General features: G+C 44.6%; 7 protein-coding genes across 9 annotated transcripts; 4 read left to right on the top strand and 3 right to left on the bottom strand.

Annotated features, from left to right (window-relative positions):
• Positions 1-6: 6 nt before the first annotated feature.
• clos (closca) lies at positions 7-13,490 on the bottom strand. Its single transcript, XM_002049247.4, has 13 exons — positions 13,322-13,490; positions 10,922-11,796; positions 10,511-10,685; positions 10,282-10,448; positions 10,166-10,225; positions 9,281-10,015; positions 7,664-8,756; positions 7,215-7,597; positions 6,983-7,158; positions 5,628-6,370; positions 5,376-5,570; positions 563-1,004; positions 7-440 (listed from the first exon to the last, which is right to left on the bottom strand). The coding sequence occupies exons 1-13, from the start codon at positions 13,488-13,490 to the stop codon at positions 116-118; spliced, it is 5,538 nt and encodes a 1,845-aa protein (XP_002049283.2). The 3' UTR covers positions 7-115.
• Positions 1,222-2,702, top strand: LOC6625107 (putative N(4)-(beta-N-acetylglucosaminyl)-L-asparaginase GD10667). Its single transcript, XM_002049245.4, has one exon. The coding sequence runs from the start codon at positions 1,416-1,418 to the stop codon at positions 2,649-2,651; it is 1,236 nt and encodes a 411-aa protein (XP_002049281.2). The 5' UTR covers positions 1,222-1,415; the 3' UTR covers positions 2,652-2,702.
• On the top strand, positions 3,071-5,370 carry Map60 (Microtubule-associated protein 60). The gene is made up of 2 exons (XM_002049246.4): positions 3,071-3,499; positions 3,566-5,370. The coding sequence occupies exons 1-2, from the start codon at positions 3,228-3,230 to the stop codon at positions 4,689-4,691; spliced, it is 1,398 nt and encodes a 465-aa protein (XP_002049282.1). The 5' UTR covers positions 3,071-3,227; the 3' UTR covers positions 4,692-5,370.
• On the top strand, positions 6,578-20,983 carry LOC6625114 (clavesin-1). The gene is made up of 4 exons (XM_002049252.4): positions 6,578-6,700; positions 19,165-19,476; positions 19,546-19,912; positions 19,979-20,983. Exons 2-4 carry the CDS (start codon positions 19,178-19,180, stop codon positions 20,246-20,248), a joined length of 936 nt encoding a protein of 311 aa, XP_002049288.1. The 5' UTR covers positions 6,578-6,700; positions 19,165-19,177; the 3' UTR covers positions 20,249-20,983.
• Positions 6,585-13,302, top strand: LOC6625111 (RWD domain-containing protein 2A). 2 transcript variants are annotated; one of them, XM_002049249.4, is made up of 2 exons: positions 6,585-6,700; positions 12,403-13,302. In XM_002049249.4, exon 2 carries the CDS (start codon positions 12,412-12,414, stop codon positions 13,249-13,251), a length of 840 nt encoding a protein of 279 aa, XP_002049285.1. In that variant the 5' UTR covers positions 6,585-6,700; positions 12,403-12,411; the 3' UTR covers positions 13,252-13,302. The 2 variants fall into 2 exon arrangements, with proteins under 2 accessions (XP_002049285.1, XP_015029716.1); XM_015174230.3 differs by having other exon boundaries at positions 6,588-6,700; positions 12,340-13,302.
• On the bottom strand, positions 13,804-16,128 carry LOC6625112 (neuropeptide FF receptor 2). 2 transcript variants are annotated; one of them, XM_032437120.2, is made up of 3 exons: positions 15,318-16,128; positions 14,612-15,244; positions 13,804-14,550 (listed from the first exon to the last, which is right to left on the bottom strand). In XM_032437120.2, exons 1-3 carry the CDS (start codon positions 15,342-15,344, stop codon positions 14,038-14,040), a joined length of 1,173 nt encoding a protein of 390 aa, XP_032293011.1. In that variant the 5' UTR covers positions 15,345-16,128; the 3' UTR covers positions 13,804-14,037. The 2 variants fall into 2 exon arrangements, with proteins under 2 accessions (XP_032293011.1, XP_070066105.1); XM_070210004.1 differs by having other exon boundaries at positions 14,612-15,241.
• On the bottom strand, positions 16,281-18,009 carry LOC6625113 (alpha-tocopherol transfer protein-like). The gene is made up of 3 exons (XM_002049251.4): positions 17,699-18,009; positions 17,264-17,636; positions 16,281-16,626 (listed from the first exon to the last, which is right to left on the bottom strand). The coding sequence occupies exons 1-3, from the start codon at positions 18,007-18,009 to the stop codon at positions 16,372-16,374; spliced, it is 939 nt and encodes a 312-aa protein (XP_002049287.1). The 3' UTR covers positions 16,281-16,371.
• Positions 20,984-21,155: the final 172 nt, after the last annotated feature.

Below are 21,155 nucleotides of genomic sequence, written 5' to 3'. Positions count from 1 at the left end.
AGTACATTCAGCTCACCCATAGCTGGAGCAGGCAATGATTTTAATTAGTACAAAATTATTTGAAGTACATTTATATCAAAAATAATTAATAAACCGTAATATACAATTTGTTGACTTAAAGCTTTGTGAACTGAGGTTCCACCAAAAAGACGCCTTCACCATTGACTAGTGCCAAGACCGTATTTTGCGAGACTGGCAGCTCCAGCGTTTGCAAGAACTGAGCGGCAGGCAGCGTGCTTTCACTGAGGATCGGCTGAAAGCCTGCCACGCCCAGGTGCTGATAAATGCGCAGGGCTTGCGTGGCAGCGGCATTGGACAAGCAAAGCAGCAGATCTTTGGATTTGTGTAGATGTACAAAAAGCAGCCGACGCTGCTGCGGCGACTCGTCCAATTCAAATATTTGCTCCAGGTGATAATCCAAGGCGTTGCTATTGTCGGCACTGTACAGTATGGAAGATAATTATTAGTTTAGTTATGTTTAAAACAGCTGGATTAGTAATCTGAGCACAATAGCTAAATAGCACAAATCAAGCTAGAAAATAGCTAAACTGTCAGCACTTGCCTGTATATGTGGAGGGCGGCTGCTGGGGCTGCACTCAAGACGGCCAAGTAATAACGGTTCTCATAACGCGCCAGCGCCATTCGCTCAGCCTGCATTAGCGGCAGACGCTGCTGCAACTTGGAGCTGCCGTCCACTGTCCACCGCCAGAACTCGACAGAGTTGTCGACGAGCAGGGCCAGAGCAGAGCCAATATTATCAGCAACGGGCAGCAGCTGTTTTACGCGTCCAGTTGGTATCGCGGCCTGGCGCCAGATTGTGCTATTGATGCTACTATTGGCCAGGCAGTAGATGACGAGTTCTTCCAGTTCTTTTTGTAGCGCCAGACAGTCTAAAAACATTAAACGTAAGGGGCTACGGAACGTGGCGCCGTTGCTAATCTGTGCAAAAACTGTGTTCGACTGCTCAGCAAATTTCTCATGGGGTTGCAATCTTTTTGTTAGGCCTGAAAAGAAAAGAAACAATAAGCCAGCTGTATGTGCAACTCAACTATACCCTATAAACTGTGCTGTATATGTATATATGGCGTGCTAGATATGCTAGCTTTTGGTTATTTCTTATATTTATTGAAAAAATCAGTAACTTAACTTGTTATAAATTTGTTTTTGTCAAAATACATATTTATATTGAAGCACAGCAAGTTTACTGCAAGTCGTATATACCCTGCGTAATGCATAGCGACAGGGCATAAGCACAACCAAGATAAGCCAAAACAAAACAAAAGTGAGGTTATGCTTTGCATTGGGCGGCTCCTACGCTACGTTTAAAAGCACAGGCACATCGACTGCAGGTGCATTCAGTGAAGAACCATCGGACAAATAAAATAAAGTTGACAACAAGTGAATACACATTGAGAATGCTAAAAATATGCTTTTGGCTGATTTGCTGTGCCGCGGTGTGCATGGCCGTCTTGCCCTCCGGTTGGAGCTACAAGAAGCCAAGCTCAACCACAACCACGACCAGCACCAGCCCCAAGACGACTTCCGCTCGAGGCTTTAGCACAAAGCCGTCTTTCACCACAGTTGCCACGACCAAACAAATGAGGTCTGCCGTCACGACACAATCGAGCGGATCGGGTTCCCTGTTACCAATGGTGATCAATACATGGAACTTCAGAGACGCAAATGCGCTGGCCTGGCGCATACTCAAGCAGTCGGAGGGCGGTCTGAGGCAGACACGAAACGCCGTCGTGGAGGGCTGCACCAAGTGCGAGCAGATGCAATGCGATGGCACCGTCGGCTACGGTGGTTCGCCGGATGAGCTGGGCGATACTACCTTGGACGCTATGGTCATGGATGGTTCTAACATGGATGTGGGCGCCGTGGCTGGTTTGATAGGCATTAAGGACGCCATACGTGTGGCCAGGTTTGTGCTGGAGCGCACATCGCACACTATGCTCGTGGGACAAGGTGCCACAAATTTCGCTGTGGCTATGGGATTCCGCACTGACTCACTGGTGACGCCCGAGTCGAGAGCTATGTGGCAGGAGTGGAAGGCTGAGAATTGCCAACCAAATTTCTGGCATAACGTTAATCCCGATCCTAAGCTTTCTTGTGGTCCCTACGTTCCCAAGGCAACACCTCTAACGCGCTGGAAGGAGGATCGCGCTCGCACCGAGTACAAGATGGGGCAACAGCATCACGATACCATCGGCATGATTGCCATTGATGTGGACCACCATATACACACGGGTACCTCTACAAATGGAGCTCGAAACAAGATACCCGGCCGCGTTGGCGACTCACCCATTGCCGGTGCCGGCAGTTATGCGGATAACGAAGTTGGCGCCGCCGTAGCCACCGGCGATGGGGACATTATGATGCGTTTTCTGCCCTCGCTGCTGGCCGTGGAGGCCATGCGGGCGGGCAAGACACCGGAGGCGGCCGTCGATGTGGCTATAAGACGTATTATAAACTATCATAAGGATTTTTCTGGCGCTGTCATCGCTGTGAATCGTCTGGGAAATTATGCAGCTGCCTGTTACGGCATGCCGGAGTTTCCATTTGTTGTTAGCAGCCCGGCGCAAGCTGTGCTTGTGAAGACAGTTAAATGTTTGCCGTCTGAGACAGTTGTAAATGTGGTAGGATTGTAAGATTTGGTTTATATTTGCGTAAATATAAACAATAAATGTAATTAGAAGCAAATTTTATTCATTTCCTTTTGAACTGTTTTTATTAGTTCAGTAGTGCTGTAAAACGATGCAAAGTTTTTGCATTTGCTTTTGAATATGTTGTGATAAGCAAACACGTTCAGTCTGCATGACATGTTTTCTGTTTACTGTGCCTAGCTTATCGTCGCCCAAAACAACTAATAAAATAAATATTAAAGTAGTTTGAATGAGTCAAATACGTTTTAAGTAAAGTTAAATAAATAAATAATAAAATATCATGTTTATATACGTATGATTAAAACAATGCTATTCGCTTTGAGCATACCGTGGTGAGCCATCTTGTCTGACCGTGTATAGAACATCGAATTATTTTTCCGCCAAATCAGCGTCGCAGCAGACGCCGCATACGTGAAAAAGCGAAGTTGCAAAACGAAGCAGAAACAGCGCAAACGCTAGAAAAGAGCGGCAGGGCCAAAAATTAAGTGAAAAAGTGGTCATAAAAACGCCGTCAAAATTATTAAAAACGCTCAAAACGCAGGCCGAAAGTCGCTGACTAAAATGGCTATACAGCTGGACAAGATTCTGGCGGACATTTCCAAGGAAAAGGCCCTGCATCCAAACAACGCCAGTGCCACCAAACAGGAGCAGGATGACGCCTGGGCGCGCATTGGCCGCCTCAACAAGCTGACTGTGCACGAGTCGCGCTCCATTTTCATAGTGCTGCAAAAAAAATATGAGCAGGAGAAACTGAAAGGTAACTCTGGCTGGAAATTGTTTGGGCTCATGCAAAAAATCCACCAGGAGCCCAAGACGGTAGTCAAAACCGAAGAGTGAGTACACAAAGTAATTGCTTAAATATTTATATATTAACAATTTCTTTTGCCCTGCCTGCAAAGTGAGCAATTGCCCATGGAGGAAGTGGAGGAGTATGAAATGCTGGAGGTGCAGGAGCAGGAAGAAGATGACGATGATAGCTCTGCCACTACGACTCGGCAACAATATGGCCAGCCAACCAATTCCACTGGTTCAGCCAGCTCGGATGGCGACAGTCCCACAAAATCGAATAGCACTGGTGGCGGCACACCCGAAAAAGAGGATAAACCATACGCTAAGCCCATTGTGGACACGCCACGTCCAGCATTCGAGGAGAAGAAGCTGCTCAATACCATGGCCAACAACAATCCGCAACGCTCACAGACCAACTCACAGGCCAATGCTGTGTCTGTGGCGGCAGCGGCACTTCAAAAGAAGGGCATTACCTTGAAAAAGACGCCGAGCAGCGTCGCAGCTGGACATAAATCCACGGCAGCGGCAACGGCGCAACAACACCAATCGAACAGCAATAAGGCCTCCACGGCCTCCGTACGCACCACCATCCAACTTCCCGATTCGATGAAGCGCAAGTTGTCGGATGAGTGCGCCAGTTCGGCATCACAAAAGAAACTCCAGAAAACACAGACTAGCCCCAAGGGTAGCCAGGCAGCAGCTGCTGCTGCTGCTACTGAACCTTCAACTCCAACTTCTGCCCCAGCCAATGTGGTGCACACGACCACCGCTCAGTTACTGCAGGTGAAGAAAGAGCGTGAGAGCAATCAATCACCGCCGCCGGGCATTAACATCATAACCATACCTGCCGCTTCGCAGCAGCTGAACGGCAATCTCGGCGGTGGCGGCGGTGCCAACTCTTCGACGGGGGCTACAATGGCCTCCACATCGGTGGCCAGCACCAATGGGTATTCTCCGCACCTCGAGGAGCTGGACTTTAAGAACGAAATCATATTTGACTCGAGCAAAGTGAATGCCGGCTCCCATAACACAGCGGAAATTATTAATTTGGGTAACTTTGATAACTCGCTGCCGCCGACCTTCTTCAAGAATCTATGCAATTCAACGCGCCATGAGGCACTCGGTCTCTATGTGGCCAATGTGATGAATCGAATCTCACAACGCGCCGCTGCCAAACTGGAGCTGGGCATACTACGTGCCATTGTGGACGTGCAAAGCGATGAGCTGGAGCAGTAACAACTTGATAAAGATTGACGGAAAGAAACAGAAGAAACCCCTTTTTAGAGATAGTCTAGTAGAGAGCCGTTTAATTAACGATATTATTTGCGTTTACACGAGCCTGTTTACATTCGGCGGACAAACGGAAAAATACAATATATTCAAGAAATATATATGTATAATTTTTTAGCAGATTTTAAAATATTTAACTATGCTCCTCTTCAACTAGGGTTAGTTTCAACATTTATTTAATGACTTATTCTATTAATTTTAGGCATACTTCGCCAGCTATTTGAGACGTGTAAACTGAACAAGCAGCTTTCGAATTTCTAACTTTTACTCTTTAATTGGCGCACAAGCATCAGCTATTGGCAACAATATGACCTAAGCAACAATAGTTAAGTGTAAGAAGCATATGTTTTTCTAAGAACTCGTGTAAGCTACGCATTTTAATTATAAATTGCTACGTTTATGCAAAGTGCCCAGATCTTATTTTATATTTATATATTAATATAAATATATAAATTAAAGTGATTTTATAAGCTGTATTGCCAGGATTACGAGGCGCTTTGCTTAAACGTAAATATTCCCAGCCATCTACCCCTTCCATTCACCAAATTCATTCATAGACTTTAGTAAATAAGTTCGTAAACCATTTCATTAAATTATATGATAAATAAAGACGCATTATAGCTCACTTACTTGCATTGTGCTTGAATTGCCGCTCTTGGTCTTGCCAGGCATAGACTTCCATTTTCAGCGCTTCCTTGTTGTTGCCATGCCAAATGGCCAGCACATCCGTATTTGAGCTCTGCCCGGGCATCATCTCCAACTGCCTAGTGGCATTTAGTGGCAGCTGTTGCAACAGCTCAAAGCTCTCCAGCACATAAGCGGGCGCTGTTGTGGGGGATTCATGAGTAACTGGTTGCATTGAAATATATGTGGTTGTCTTACCCGCTAGACGCTGCTGCACTGCAGCCACATGGGCATTCAGCTGCTGCCAATTCTCTACAGCATTTGTCGCGCGTTTCCACTTGTAGCCTTCGAGTGGCATCTCGCCCAGCTCATAGTTGGCCACGCTCAGCGGCTGCGTGAAGATCAAGTGACTGGCCACATGCAGATTTGGACGATTGTGCGCCTTGTTTGCCAATAGCTCGTTCACAGTCAGTCCATTGATACGATCAACCCAAAGCTCCTCAATGTTGCTGCTCAGTATGCGCCGTTGCTCCGGCAGCGCATTCTCCACCAGCAGCGAGCCAGCGATATGCTGCTCCCCATCGCATAACAGCAGCTGATCTGCTTGCCAGTGGATGCCATTAACTGGACCCTTAACGCGCAGATCATTGTAGAGATTCAAGGTTTCCAGTATTGTTGTGCCGGCAATGCTGTGATTACCATAAATGTACACCGTATCGTTGATCCACTGTGCCACAGGCACATTTGCCACTGTGCTAGTGGGCGTTGCAAAGAGTCGTTTTATGGTGGCGCTGGCAGCTCTTTTAGTTGCATCTAACAAGGTAACGCCCTGGGTATCGTTGCGCAGAACGTCATCGACTAAATTTAATTGATTTATGAGCACATTATTTAAATCGCCCGATACAAGAGCTTCCGCTAAGCTCCATTGGCCAGTGATGATGTGTGGTCCAGCAGTTTTTAAGGTGTTTGCCACGAAATCGTCAAAATTTAACGACGCATTGCTGTTGAAAGTTTTTTAAAAATTTCGAATTTGAGCAGTTGCGAATACCCTGATTAAATTATTTGAGCTCATTAACATAACACATACATATATAGGTAATTGTTCAACATTTAAAAATAACAGCCTGCCTCTTCCAATATACGGTTACTCTGAGCATAAGCAAATCGATACTTTCGATAGTTCAATATTTTTCTGTAGTGCCATCATTTGTTTGGCAGCCCTGGTACTGTCACTTTATTGTTTTTCTTCTCGTGAAGTGTCGAAACTTTGAATATTGTGCCTGCCCATAGAAAGTGCATTTAATTTAAACTTGAACATCCACAAAACTAAGGTAAAATCTACATTAAGCCCAAATTAAAAACAGTGCTTGTATTCAGTGCCAATTGCAACGTGTACAGAAATTTCACCTGCATACAGTAGCGCGCACAGCTGATTTTACCTTGTGTGTGTGTGTGTGACAGCGTTAGGTGTTGGCGGGGTGGGGAAAGCTGTCTACGTATACTGTGTGTGTGTGCGTGTGTGTATGCAGTGCATGTCAAACTGCTTTTAGCGCGTAAACAAATGCAATGAAACATGATACCAATTAAAGTCAATGTCTTTGCAAACCACTTACCCTATGCCCTCAACAAGTGCGCCATCTTTAACACGTAGCTGTACTTGCTTGGCGGCCAGCGTCTGTGCAAAAGTGACGTCATGGTTGAAATTGAATGCCACATTGAGAAGCTGACTGCGCGTACGGCTAAAATAGTTGCGACCGACATGCTCCACATCCAAGCCATTCAGTGTGCCCTGCAATGCAATTGTTTCACAACTGTTTGCCAGCGCAATAATTCCGCTTAGCTCACCTCAAACTCGATCAATCCCTCGAAGCTGGCGTTTGCCAGTTGCACAGCTTTCAGCTCAACCATCTCATTGTCCAGCCACACATCATTGAGCAACTGCTGCAGCTTTTGTCCGTTTAGTTTTTCATACTTGGGCGCCATCTCAAATTGTGCTTGCTCCACGTGCAGCATGTCATAGCCACCATTCAGGTAATGCGTCAGTGCGTCCAGCTGAAAGCCATTCAGGCTACTCACATTGCACTGCTGCGGCGACGCCAACAACTGACCATTGATCTTGAGCGGCGCTTGCAGCATGCCGCCGCCTTGTGCATACAGCATATCCTCCGGCACACGCAGTCCATTCACACGACCAACGCTCAGTGATTGTTGCAACACAATGGGATTAACTGGCAAGACGATTAGACGATTCGTTAAGGGTACTTGCACATATCTCAACAAGTCCTGGTACTTACCAAATTTAACCGCTTGCAGGTGTTCCGTACCATTCAACCTGTAACTGCCTTTGACCAGCTGTTCCAGCGTAAAGTTATTAAGGCGACCCTGAAGCAGCACATCCTTATCGCTTGCGACAGCCGCCAGGGTTTGTGGTGCTGTAAACTGCTGCGGCTTCCCGCTGTTATCCAGCCAGCAGTTTCCCAATCTGGGAGCTGCGATGCCGTTCAGAGTGTCGCCAAAGCTGAGGCCACTTATGTTGACCGCATGTCTAAATGTGAAGTCGCCCACGTATTTAATATTGCCCGCTAATTGCTGCAGCTGTTGCTCCACCTGGGCGACGCTCGCGTTGTTTATGTGCCCCTTGAGCCACACGTTTCTCGCGTGGATGGTGCCATTGAAATGCGCCGGCAGTTGCCAGCTGTGCGGTCGCTGTGCGCCCTGCTGAAAGAGCTCGTCCAAAGTGTGGCCAAAAATGCTGCCATGCATGTGCAGCTGATCCACGTCTAGCTGCTCGGCTTGAAGGTATTCCACGTACAAGCTATTATTGGAGCGCTGCTCGCCGCTGTGTCGCATATATTCCAGCAAATCCAGACCATTTAACAGCAGTTGGTTGGCATTCAATTGCGGCGCCTCCAGACCGACCAGCTGCATGGGAAATTTCAAGCTTTGATTGCTACTTTTGAGCAGCAGCAGCTGCGGCAGCTGCTCCACATCGATGCCATTCAGTATGTTGACCTCGCCGAAGCCATCGCGTATGGTTAGACTTTGGGGCAGAAATTTGACGCCCTCAATCACCTGTACCTGCTCGACATTCAGCTGCACCAGCTCCTGCATATCCTGCGCATTGATGAAGCTCAACTGGGTGTCGTTAGCGCTAAGCGGTTGCTCAAAGCGTAAATTCACATTCTCTAAAGGTTGATCCACACGCAGCGCTTGCTGCAAGATCACGGCCGCTGATCTCTGTGTGACTGCATCACGCACATCCTGCACTTGCAGCAGATCACCAATGGTCACATCTCCGTCGATCACATAGTCGCCCTGTAGTTGCAGCGCCTCATGTGTCACCTTCATGGGCGACATGGCGAGCAGCTCAGTGCCCAGCAATTGACCCTGTTGGGGAATATACGCATCACCAAGTAATAAATTATACATATATGCATTTTCATAAAAAATATTTCATAAGTCATTTGTCTAAGCATTTGGGATATAACTTTCACGTTCCCTTATTTAATTACCCAAATAACGTGAATTTCCCTTGTGAATTTCCTATTTATGAATGTGCCATTCTATGTGAATTGCTCACACATTTCTTTTATACATTCAACACCATTCAAGGAATGACCACAGGGCATTGATTTTCCATTTAAATTCCCTTTTTATAAACGCGTCATAAAAAACGTTAACGTAATTTGTTTGAAATTTATAATGTGTAAAGATTCGTTAGATACCATAAACATTAATGACTAAAAGGAGGGGAACTTTCATGTAAATTTTCTCCCAATGCGGAAACGAATAATTTCCCATGTTAATTTCCCAATATTATTTTATAATTGTCCCATAAATGTTTGGCAGTGAATGGAAATTATAATTTAACCGAGTTTTATATGTAATTAGAACAAGATTTCTGCACTCACCGCAATCGTGATGGGCTCCAGCACTTTTATATTCTGAAAACGTTTGGTACCCTCGATCACCTGGGTGTGATTCGCCTGGTGCAGCAGCACGTCGAAACGCTGGCGATCCACGTGTATCTGATTGAGACGCTGATTGATGAGCAGCCGATTCACCTCGATGGGCTGTGCGAATTGTACATCCTGCTGCACAATGTAGTCGCCGCCATCGATGGAGACAAGCTGACCCAGCGGCCGGTCGTTAATTTCATTGCTGTTGACCCGCACCGCCTCGGCCTTTAGGTTGCTTATGTCCACGGGCGCTTTGACGAATTGCACCTCGCTGCCTCGACGCTTGAGCGTTTGCTCCAGCAGCTGTGTCCAGTTGTGGCCATTGAGTTTGCCTGCTAGCTGCAGCTCCTGCACGCTCAGCTGCTCCAATTCGGGCACAAGCTGATCCGTGGCTGCCTCCCTGTACTCCTCGCTCACATACACTTTGCTGGCATTGACCGACTCGTAGATGGGCTTATGGCTCTCCACTCCATTAACTTGCTCCGCCCGCAGCCTCTCATGCACCACCAAAGTGCCCACTGTTATCTCATCGAACTCGTGCTGCTCTTTTGGCTGCTCCAAGGCATCCCGCTTGACAGGATGATGCTGAGCCTGAGCTGCATCCTGTTCGATCACATCTAGAGCACGTTTCGCATAACGCAGAGCATCCCAATAGTTTGTGGTTAGCTTTTGTTGCCCATCGACTAGCTACGGAGTGGGTTAAGATCAATTGAAACTATTATTGCCTTCCATTAGTTATTATTAATCGGCCATTAACTTGGGTTCATGGTATATTTTTTGTATTGTTTTAGCCCTGTTTTAATTATAATTATATAACTTATATTATTTGCCACTCACCGACTTGGTATTCACACGCTTGATATGCATTCTCTGTTGTTTCCGTTCTTTGAGTTTTTGCTGTGGGATAACATTTGATCAATTTGGGTGCTGAAGCGATGCAATCTCCAAATTACCTGCAGACCCAGCAATAAATGCTCCACATTCACTTGCTCCAATCTTTTAGTCTGCTCGCGTGCCCATTCTATAATTTCCTGACGCAGAACATTCGCATGTTCGTCCTGTTTGTAGAGCGGTTGGAATATGTTTGTCTCATTGGCGGCCATATTTTCATTGGCAATAACTGTTGAGTGTGGGGGGCTAAGTAATAAATCGATTTTAATGATCGGTTTCACAATAACTCACCCAGAAAGCTTTGTTCGTTCTCTTCGTAGCTGCGCATGCGTGCCACGCCCCTGCTGAATGCGCCTTCGGTGAACTGCACTGTTGATTCCTCGAATTTCCAATCGTTGAGATTGTAGATTTTTACATCCTGCTTGTTGCAGGCCACAAAGAGCAGAAACTTTTCCGAAACCGCATGCTGCAAGTGAACGGAAACGCGTGATTTAATTTCACCTGATTATTTTTGGGTGGCGTATGCCGTTATTGACTTTGTTTTTAAATGAGCAAATTGATCGATAATATATCGAATATATATATATATATTTTTTTTTGTTGGATTTATATGCAAAACACCGTTTTGCTTGCAAAACAGCATACTTGTCCTAGGCATAAATAGTATATAACAGTTTGACAGCCATTGTGTTTAATACTTACCGTCACGGGCAAAAAACGTTCCAGTGCATAGAAACTCAAACGTTGATAGGGCACAAACTGTCCATTATCATAGACATAGATCACAGTATCTGCCTCGCCATCGCCATCGCCGTCCCCTCCCGCAGCCACCGTATTGCCCAATATGAGAAAGTGTCGACGAGTCACCTCATTCACCGGCAGACTAAAATACTTGACATCGACGGCACCATGGCTGCGCAGTCTTTGGAACAGCTGAAAGCGACGTGCTGTCGCATCGTATTTGTAGATCTCCGAGTGCGTGGAGGTGCGTCCATCGGGGTTCGCATAATTGGCCACCGCCACATAGTCGGCATAGTCAATGCCAAAGGCCTCCAGCCGGCGGGCATTGCTGCAGGGTATGGCGCCGAGGCGCTGAAATGTGCCGCTCGTCCACTTGAAGTAGGGACATCGCTGCTGCTCCGTCTGGGCGCCACCATCGTAGGCCTGCAGCAGTGTCAGCTCCTGGCTGCTAATCCTTAAATACATGCCCCGCAATCGCAAACCGGCAAAATATTGTACAGTGCGCAGACCGCGCTCCGGCGACAGCTCATAGATGGGCGAACCGTCACGCGCCTGCAGCACGGGCTCGGTGTGATTATAGCTGAGCGCCACATAGCCCAGACCCGCATATGCCAGGCAATCCAGGGCCACCGCCTTAGGCGCCGGCTGCTGCAGCAAAAGCGCATAGTCCTGCTCCACCGCGCGCCATACGAAGACGGCAAAATGTCGCACACCCGCCGCATCCTTGTGCAGAGTTGTCGCATACTTCACTGTGGGCAATTGCAGCATACAGATGTCCAGAGGAAAGGGCACGGGTACAGAGGCAACACGCTCTAGGCCATTAAAACTGTAGGCGGCTGAGTTGGGTAAAAGGGTAATGGGCATATAATACACTGGATCCACTCTTGGAATAGTTGGTTTTATAAATATTTGGATTTAAAAATGATTGTAATTAATATCCTTCTATCAAAGCACTGTTGAAATCGGAAAATATGTATGCTCTCGTAAAGTACATTCAAACTAAATTTATTTATTTAAATTTAAATTCAAAATAAAACATGCGATTTATTATTTAAGTGACATTGTAAAGCCCTTAAAATTTCACAAAGATCGGGCAATAAGCACCGACGCACCAACTTTGTATAAAAGAAAGCTAGCAAGTTTGTGTTTGCAGCTTGCTCGGGGTATCTCTTGGTCTTGGTCTCCCGACACTCATTGGAGCACTGTTAAATTTATACACTCGTCGACTAGCTACATATTATCCCAAGTTTTCTAGCATCCATTGGTAGACAAGTATATATTAGTATCATTTATATACCATTTACATTCGCTAAGAGCTTTTAGTTTGAACCTTACTTAGAGCTCTATAAATTTTCAAGTAACCAGCTTTCAATTTTTAGACTTTAGGCTGTCAATGCGTCGGCCGAGACTAAACCAAACAACTCTCTCTCAATTTTCGCCAGCCATTGGCCATGGATCTGCAGGCCTATCGACGCTGCATTGGCCAGCAGCTGGAGGAGCTGGAGCTGCTCAGTTCCATTTACTGCGCTGCTGGTGAACTGCAGCTGCTCGACGCCGGCGTCGTGGCCGATTTCAATGAGTTTCTGCAAACGGAGTCGCAGACGCCGCTGCGCTCCAATTTGGAGTATATCATCCGGCTTAGCTTGCCAGCCAAGGAGTGTGTGGATGTGCGCATTGAGCTGCCGCATTTGTATCCGCAGCTGGAGCTGGCCAGGATTAGTGTACATACAACGCTGCTGGACAAGATAAAGGAGCAGCATCTAAAGCTGGAAATTGCTAACTATTTGACGGATCAGCGTGAAGCCGAAGAGCCCTATGTATATCAGCTGCTCAGCTGGCTCCAAGATCAGATTGAAGCGCTGATATTGCGTCCGACCAGCGAACTAGAGCGCGAGTCGGCAGAGGAAAAGCCTAGAACAGCACAGCTGGAGCGCCTTTGGATTTATTCGCATCACATCAAGTCGAGCATGAAGCGGCAGGAGCTGATACGGCAAGCACGTCAGCTGGAGCTGAGCGGCTTCAGCAGACCCGGCAAGCCGGGCATAATCTGCATTGAGGGCGAGCCGGAGCAAGTGCAGGAATACTGGCGAAGCATCAAAGCCCTGCGCTGGCAAAAGATCAGCCTGGTGCGAACCGAGACCTGCCGCAAGCGCCGCTTTGAGAACTTCACCGAGCAGCTGTTCAATGCCGCCGATGGCGAGGAGGGCGTCATAAACATGGGCCAGTTCATCAAGTTTCTGGAGGCCCATGGCACGGGCTATATGAAATCTGAGTTGTTTGGTTTAGCCTGAGCTTTTCTGCGTCTTTTTCAAATCGACTGTAAATAAAATTTGATTGTTTCATTTTTGTATTTCGTTAAACCTTTGTCGAAAAACTGCTGCATCTCGCGCTTGTGCAGGCGCTGCGACTCCGCGTCCAGGTCCGAGCCGATGCGGTAACCAGGATAACTCTCCTCGAAGCGCACCTCGAATGCCTGGCCATGCCTCCATACTAGCCACACGAATATTAATACATATACTAAACGACACATACTTAATTGAAACAAAGCTAAACACGTGCTGAAACAGCCCAGTCGTACGCCTAACTATAGACCTGAAGCTTTTAAAACGGTTTCGAAAGCTCCAATTGCTGTTGAATGAGCGCAGCAACTCCATGAGAGCGACAGGGAGAGGGAATGTATGAAACCTTCTTCTTGCGGATTTGATCATGGTCAGCTGTGCAGATGCGCTACAATTTCGGGTCGATAAGTTTTGAAATACCTGCGCCTTTTTTGAGCGCCAAATAAGTGAAAAATTAAAAAGTATTTGAAGTTGATTTAGATTTTAAGAGTTCTCTTATCATAAAAAATTTCAAAATGTTTCCAAACAAAATTATATTAAGTCAGATAGTAGCTCATACAAATTAATGTTTCTCTTGGAAAATTGTTTGAGTTTTGTCAAAGTAATCAGCCTAGGAAGGGCATTTACTTAGAATTCTTATGATAATCGTTTGAATTATGACAAAAAGAGATAATTATTGGTATACTCCTGAATAGAAGACCTTATGAACGTATTTAAAAACCAAAAAAAAATGAGACTTTAAATAAACCCCTCGCCTTTAAGCTGCGGCATGAGAGTCTCATCGATATTGGATGTTGCCCCCAGCTTTTTAGTTTCTCTAGCCGCAGACTGTGATATCTCCTTGTCCGATCTCTGCTCGGCATTCGCTTGTCCAGACTTGTTATTCTGAATGAAATCACAATACAAACAATGATGTATACGATTTGCGTTGGCAGCTCTGCGTTTTTGCATACACGCGATTTGTGCATAGGCACGTCTGAAGTTCTCATTGTTGAAGCCATAGATGATGGGATTGACGGCGGCATTGACAAATATGAGATACTGCGAAAAGTATGAAAAGTACTTCATGCCACAATCCACGCTCGACTCGGTGCTGTAATACTTTTCGCGCAGCACCACGAAAATTGTGAAGGGCAAACGCAGCAACACGAAAACAATGACCACAATGAAAAGCGTTTTGGCCACGCTGCGCTTATACCTCACACTGAGTGGATTTTCACGACTCAAGACGCGCTTCTCATAGCGATCCAGCTGAAAGTTGAAAAGTGGTTATAAGCGTGAAGCCATAATCGTATATATTCCAAGTTTTTACCTTTACAAATATGGCCGTATAGCAGATGAGCATAATGCCCAGTGGTAGCCAAACCAGTACCGTGATCAGCACATACCAGTACTTGGGCAGCACAGTCATATTCTCCTTGCAGTAGCGTTCCGTAAAGTTTCGCCAAATACGCACCCTGTACTGCCGATAAATGGCCAAGGGTAGAGCCAGCAACAGCCCCGCCAGCCAGGTGCCAGCGATGACAATTCTTGCTCCGCACAGCGTTAGGCGCGTCTCCTGGGGCAACACAATCGCTGTGAGCCGATCATAGCTGACCACCGAGAGATTCAGTACGGCTGTGATCAGAAAGACAACCACTAGAAAACCCTCCAGCTTGCAGCCCACACAGCCCAGTTGATAGTTTTGATAGAAGTCGTTAATCAGAAACATGGCAGGGCAAATGAGCAGGGTTAGAAAGTCGGCCATGGCCATATTGGCTATTATCAAATTCGTTGGCGATCTCAGTGCACGATTCGTGGCTATCAGATAGATCAATATGTAGTTTCCATATAAACCAAAAATAATCAGTGGCAAAAACGAGATGATTTTCCACGCAATCTCCTCATTCGCTTTGTGCAGCCAAATGCGCTCCGCAGGAAAATCCCATTGACTAAAGTCAAACTGCTAGGATATAGTATGTAGTATGCAGTAAATCTAATAATGTTTATAATATTTAGTATTTAGTCATACAACTCACCTGTATGCTATAGTTATATGCAGTCATGTTGGTTCTTTACTAGCCGACGCCTGAAGCGCAACTGAGTTGGACAGCTGGTCTAACATGCAAATTAACATGACCATTTTTATTGATCCTGTCTAATTCACTTAACTGATAGATAAGGCTATTAACACTTGTCACTGATATCGCACACTAAAAGCTAACGAACTTGACGCCTTGTTGAGTGTCAACGTGGGTGATATTTACCTTTAGTAATGTACAAACAACTCTGCAAGCTGTCCATCAGGCGCCGCCTCTCTGTGCGCTTCTCAAACAAACAGTTGTATAATATCGCCACTCTATTTGAAAGTATTTACATGGGTTAGTTTTGGAATAAGAGTGCTTACTATTATATTATATCAGACATCACAAAAAAGTCAAACAAGATCGGGTTGGAGCACGAGCAAGGCGAAGAGGGGCGCATGAAAAAGAAAGCCATAAACTTTATTAGATTGCCAACACAATTTGCTAAAATTACACTTAATATGGATGCATGAAAACCGGTAAGCTTTACCTGAATTCGTGAGACTCTTAGGGCGACATTTTAAAAAAAAGTTAACTATAGTGGGTCATAAAGTTTAGTAGATTGTCTAAACAATTTGTTCATATTATTACACTTACTATGAAAGCATGAAAACCTGTAAGCCTTACTTGAATTTATGAGAAGCGCATAGAAGGGTGATATTTCAAAGGAGTTTTTTTTTTAATTTTCAGTGCAGCGTGGGAGACTATTAAAAATGCCACCAGTCCTGTCACTCATTTTAGACAAGCTTGAATCTGATCCTTATGCTTAATCAGTTAGCTTATCCTCCTCGTGCCTTAAGCCCTTTGCATAAGGTTGAGTTCCTTACCCTATAAATGGGCTACCTTTTAGACCTATGCTAGAGGGCATCTCTTTCGCTTTCAACCCCCAAAGAGCTTGTGCTTATTGAATGGCTTGAGTTCCGTTTGCGTTGGCATTTAATTAAATTTAAAGTTAAGGCAATTTCGGGATTTTTTTCCCATTCAATTTCAGTTCATGGTGTGAGCTAATCTAATCGATGTCCAATTTACGGAAGGAGCCCTCAATGCCGAACAGCGTGTCGGGACTTAGACGTTTGCCCGGTCGCAGCTGTTCGTTAACGCCGTAATCGTTCTCCTCCTTCAAGTAGTCGTTATAGCCGAGCATCTCCTGCTCCATCTGGGCAATGATATCACCAATGCGTCCATTGTCGCCACCGTACTCCTCTGGCAGATATTCGCGTGGTATTATCTCGAAGAGTTGCTCCATGTTTTTGTGCACATAGAACTGTGAAAGGAATAAAAGTTAATAAAGTGGAAATAAATATCAAACTAAAATATAAAAAAAAAACTAAAAATTCCCAAAAACCGTTGGGATTTTCAAATATTAAATAGTGTATAGAAAATAGCAGCCACTTACAAATTTCTAGATTTATCAGCTAGTTAAACAGGTCTAAAAAAAATTTGTACATTTCTAGTAAATACGGGTATCAAGATTATTTTAGAATATCTTCTGGTTCTTGTCACTCATGAAATAATTATTTGTTTGCTCAAAAATACATTCGGGTTAAAAATTTCCGATTAAAGGAATACTAATTTATGACAGTTGTTCAGTCTAGTCGTAAAACTAATTTGTTGCCGATAAGAATACATTACGCATCTTAAATGAAATTGTGAACTCCCCAAACTTAGTACTTCAATTATATTGGGGTTATTTGAATATCAGTTCATGTAACAAAAGGGCTAATCGAAACGATTATTGATTTTCTATAATTGGAAAGCGATTGAAGAGCTTTTCAGCTTATCGAACGAAATATGGTTTGGAACAGCTGAGTAAACTACGATAAGGGTTTGATAACAAATGCATTGAATTATCGTCTAGTGAGTGAAATTGGAACCCGACCTCCCGCTTTCCCGCGACTCACTCGATTTTGTAGCTTGGTGGGCATAAGACTCTTGGCCAGGTTGAGCACAGCAGCCGCCTCCTTGGGACAGTTGACCAAATGGACGCCCTTCATGCGCGTAGGCGACGCCTTTTCCGCAAACACGCCCATTTTTTTGATGAGCGTAAAGTCCATTTGGGCCACAAAGCTGAGACTCATCTGAGACAAATCGATAATCTCAATGTAGCCACTGATAATGCTATTGTCATCCTCGCGTATCTGGCGCTCCATAAGCAGCGTCTGATAGCGAAACAGGTCGAGCATTTTAAAGATCTTCGGATCGAATTTGGAGTAATCCGTTAGCGTGATGCGTGGTCCGGCGGTGCCAAAGGGTTTGGGTAGCCGCACATATGTGCTGGTGGCATAAAGAGAACGTTGCATGGCTTATGTTGAGCTGGTCAGCACTTTGTGACTTACCCGGTGCGACACAGCGCAATGTTGCGCTCATCCATTTGACGATTGCCGAACACTTCGGGCATCATGCTCTTTATGGTATAGAAATGATCCAGCTTGGATTTGGCCTTCTCCAGGCTGAATTTGCAGCCGCGCAGAAAGGCAACCAAAAACTGTGCATCCTGGCGGCATTTTAGATGCGGCTGCTTGGCCAGCCAATCCCGCAGAGCCTGCAGATCCGCAGGCAAACGTTCCGCCACCTCATTTAGCTCCGTCTCAGCAATGTGGCGCAACTCGGCGCTGAGTGGACGTACAAAGTCGGCCATAACCAGCATCTAGACCAAAATTCGACCGTGTCTCGTGGCAACTGTGCGACTACTGAAACTGGCCCATTCTCCTCTGGCCTTTAATCAGTTGGCGCTAATCTTGCGCTTTTATGGGCCCATTCATTTGGCTATTTGATAATGCTCGTCGCTGTTCTGCTCTCGAGTGCTGCTGCATTCTGAATGCTCACTGTACAGGTCGCTGCCATCGATTAGATTGAGAAAACTGGTAAGAAAAAAATCATGCTTGCTAATTATTAATCGTCAAAAATATGATTGCAGCTGTTGGCGATAGCTTTTCGGTGCCCCACGAAGTTGGAATTGCTGCTGGGGCGATGCAGCTGCAAAAGGCGCATAGCAAAGTTCGTTCCTGCTGATATCTGTCTGTTAATCAAACCACGCTACAGTTATATCTGCCTAAAGGCTTATCTTATCGCCAAACTGTCGCTGCACAGTGACACCAAATTGCACGTTTCACAGGCAAAATGTGCGCATAGAAAAGCTTATTGTGCAACTGCTACGTCCCTATGTTATTTTAACTAAAAAGTATATCAATTAAATTAGATTACCTTTTATTAGACCCTATTTTAAATTCCTGAAAATTGCATTAAGAGAAAAGATTAAATACTTCAAATTTGAGAGCATCTTCTGAATAAATTTAAAAAGCATCAACTGTCAATTTGATTTGATGGGAAGAATTATATAGAATGTTGTCTAATTTAGCAATCTTTCTATATTTTATAAAGTTTTATACTAAATCATTCTTTCGTATTTTGTTGTTGTACCAATTTAAGGTCGTAAACGCTTGTTTAATTAGGGGATGTTAATAGGATGTTCGTATATCTTTAAGAATTTTTTGTTAAAAATAACAAATAAAAAGAACGAGCATAGCCGCTTAAGTAAATTTTCTCTCAACTACTTGATATTTTTTTAAGTGAAATTTTAGTGATTTGACCCATTGTACATTGGCCATGTCAATATCGCCTTGTAGCTTCTGCTAGTTTAGTGTACACTTGTTTGCCAAGTGCTGGCCACCTCGAAGCAGGCAACGAGTTTGCTATTAGTTGTGTTTGAACCTAGACAGAGCACACAAGTCTCTCCAACACCTTTCTGGCCAGGAGTACACATTGTTACAATTACTTAAAGTTTCGATAATCAAATTTGCAGTTATCAAAACACTATGGCCAAAATAAGAGAGCTGGTGCCAGAGCTGGCGGAAGTGGCGCGCTTGGAGCTGAACGAGGATGAGGCAAACCGAGATGCGTTAATTGTGGCCCTGCGTACTTGGATCGATGAACAGAACTATCTGGTGGCGCGTACCGAAGATCAGTTTCTAGTCGCATTTCTGCGTTTCTGTCAATGGGATCTGGAGGAAGCCAAAAAGCGTGTGCTCTTCTTCTACAACTACAAGTCCAAGGAACGCAGCCTACTCAAGTGTCGCTCGGTAGATGACAAGGTCCTCGAGCTGGCCAGATCAGGGTGAGTTCAGACAACGTCAAGAGTATGCATTAACAATATAATTGAATTTCTGATTTGATCATTTTGCAGTATATTTGCTACACTACCCAATCCCATTGGACCAGGCGGTCCACGTATCCACTACACACGCATGGGGCACATAGAGACTTCCAAGCATAGCGTTTCCGACATTTTTCGCTTCCATGCCTTCCGCTCTGAAATTGAGATCAACACCGACGACAACTGGAACATTGCTGGCGTTGTTGAGGTTATTGATTTTACTAAAATACCTTACTCGTTGCTGCTGCAGTTCGATCCCAGCTTGTTCAAGCGCATGAATGCCTTCCTCGAGCATGGTTTACCCACGAGCTTAGTAGCCACGCACATTGTGAATGCCTCGCGAGAAACACAGTTTGTGCTCACCATAATCCGCAATGTTATGAAACAGAAGGAACTGGTGCGTAGCAAAAAGAATATATAAAAAAGATCTTACGTTATTTTTCATTCAATTATTTTTCTTTAGCTGCACATACATCCCAATTTGGAGTCGTTGTACAAGGCCATCGGCAAAGAGTATCTGCCGGTGGAGTTGGGCGGCAATAATGGTTCACTGAACGAAGCCATCACACGCTATGAGCTGCAACTGAACAGCTTTACGAATTACTTCAAGGATGAGGAGCGTTTTGGCGTTGACGAGAAGCTGCGGGCTGCCAGCGAGAAGGAGCAGCGCCCCACACTGGTCGCCGGGTCCGCCAATGAGGACGGCACCTTTCGCAAGCTGACCTTTGATTGAGGCTGTGACAGCGGCGGTGGCAGTTAGTTGTATATTCAGATGCACATACTATACACACCTCTCTCTATATTTACATACATATACATATATATATATATATATAAATATATATGTACATAACCCATCCATATATGTACTACAGCGAACTTTGGACATAGCTGAACCTGATATTTTATAACAATTGATAGAAAGCAACATCGAAACCTAAAGCAAATTGAACAATGTTACAACTAAAACAAAGTGCACTAAAAACAAAAGAAAATAGTGAAAGAAAGAAAAAACAACAAAAAACGCCATCAAATGGCAAAAACCTCATGAATGTCGATTATAATTTATTGTCGGTCTTATCAACGCACATACCCCCATGTCTACGATTAGTCGCCCCCAAAAATCGTTCTCGCCACATTTTGCTTACAATGGACGTCTTCTACTTATATACTATGCTAAGTTCTTGTTGGCTTTTATTTTAATACATATACATACATATATAAATATCTAATTTTTCGATCATTTTTGCGTTAAGTGTCGTTTCTACTAATTTTTGATACTAGTTTACACATATGTATACATATACCTAAACATACCTACATATATAAATATATAAATATATATTTAGTACATACACACTACATATATAATTGACGGTGTATTGTAGCGACCCATGTTGAGTACGTTAATAAATTAAAGCGAATTTGTTTAAATGTCAAACAAAATACATTTGAAACGCAAAACTGATATTTTCATTTATTCTTACCATGATATATATAGTAACCGTGTGTAAATAACAAGCTGATAAGCGCCGATGACGTGTCGCACCTTGGCATTTATGTTGCGATTTTATCTATGCATTAGATAAAGGCTTACGCGAAGGCAAGGTTGCTGATAAAATGTTTAAAACTAAGCGTCT

This window comes from Drosophila virilis, chromosome 5, assembly GCF_030788295.1.
Source record: "Drosophila virilis strain 15010-1051.87 chromosome 5, Dvir_AGI_RSII-ME, whole genome shotgun sequence".
In the NCBI taxonomy this organism is placed as follows: domain Eukaryota; kingdom Metazoa; phylum Arthropoda; class Insecta; order Diptera; family Drosophilidae; genus Drosophila; species Drosophila virilis.
Note: the sequence above shows the minus strand (reverse complement) of the source record. Positions and strands in the feature narration are given on the sequence as shown.

Bases quoted from the DNA above. Each gene is read 5' to 3' on its own strand.
- LOC6625112 (XM_032437120.2), bottom strand. From the start codon at position 15,344: ATGACTGCATATAACTATAGCATACAG. The intron at 15,245-15,317 runs GTGAGTTGTATG...ACTATATCCTAG, and splicing joins CATATAACTATAGCATACAG to CAGTTTGACTTTAGTCAATG. The intron at 14,551-14,611 runs GTAAAAACTTGG...TTCAACTTTCAG, and splicing joins ATACGGCCATATTTGTAAAG to CTGGATCGCTATGAGAAGCG.
- Map60 (XM_002049246.4), top strand. From the start codon at position 3,228: ATGGCTATACAGCTGGACAAGATTCTGGCGGACATTTCCAAGGAAAAG. The intron at 3,500-3,565 runs GTGAGTACACAA...CTGCCTGCAAAG, and splicing joins ACGGTAGTCAAAACCGAAGA to TGAGCAATTGCCCATGGAGG.
- LOC6625114 (XM_002049252.4), top strand. From the start codon at position 19,178: ATGGCCAAAATAAGAGAGCTGGTGCCAGAGCTGGCGGAAGTGGCGCGC. The intron at 19,477-19,545 runs GTGAGTTCAGAC...ATCATTTTGCAG, and splicing joins CTCGAGCTGGCCAGATCAGG to TATATTTGCTACACTACCCA. The intron at 19,913-19,978 runs GTGCGTAGCAAA...ATTTTTCTTTAG, and splicing joins TTATGAAACAGAAGGAACTG to CTGCACATACATCCCAATTT.
- LOC6625111 (XM_002049249.4), top strand. From the start codon at position 12,412: ATGGATCTGCAGGCCTATCGACGCTGCATTGGCCAGCAGCTGGAGGAG.
- LOC6625113 (XM_002049251.4), bottom strand. From the start codon at position 18,009: ATGCTGGTTATGGCCGACTTTGTACGTCCACTCAGCGCCGAGTTGCGC. The intron at 17,637-17,698 runs GTAAGTCACAAA...TTATGCCACCAG, and splicing joins ATTGCGCTGTGTCGCACCGG to CACATATGTGCGGCTACCCA. The intron at 16,627-17,263 runs GTGAGTCGCGGG...TTCCTTTCACAG, and splicing joins CCACCAAGCTACAAAATCGA to TTCTATGTGCACAAAAACAT.
- LOC6625107 (XM_002049245.4), top strand. From the start codon at position 1,416: ATGCTAAAAATATGCTTTTGGCTGATTTGCTGTGCCGCGGTGTGCATG.
- clos (XM_002049247.4), bottom strand. From the start codon at position 13,490: ATGTGTCGTTTAGTATATGTATTAATATTCGTGTGGCTAGTATGGAGG. The intron at 10,449-10,510 runs GTGAGTTATTGT...CACACTCAACAG, and splicing joins GAACGAACAAAGCTTTCTGG to TTATTGCCAATGAAAATATG. The intron at 10,016-10,165 runs GTGAGTGGCAAA...CCCACTCCGTAG, and splicing joins AGCGTGTGAATACCAAGTCG to CTAGTCGATGGGCAACAAAA.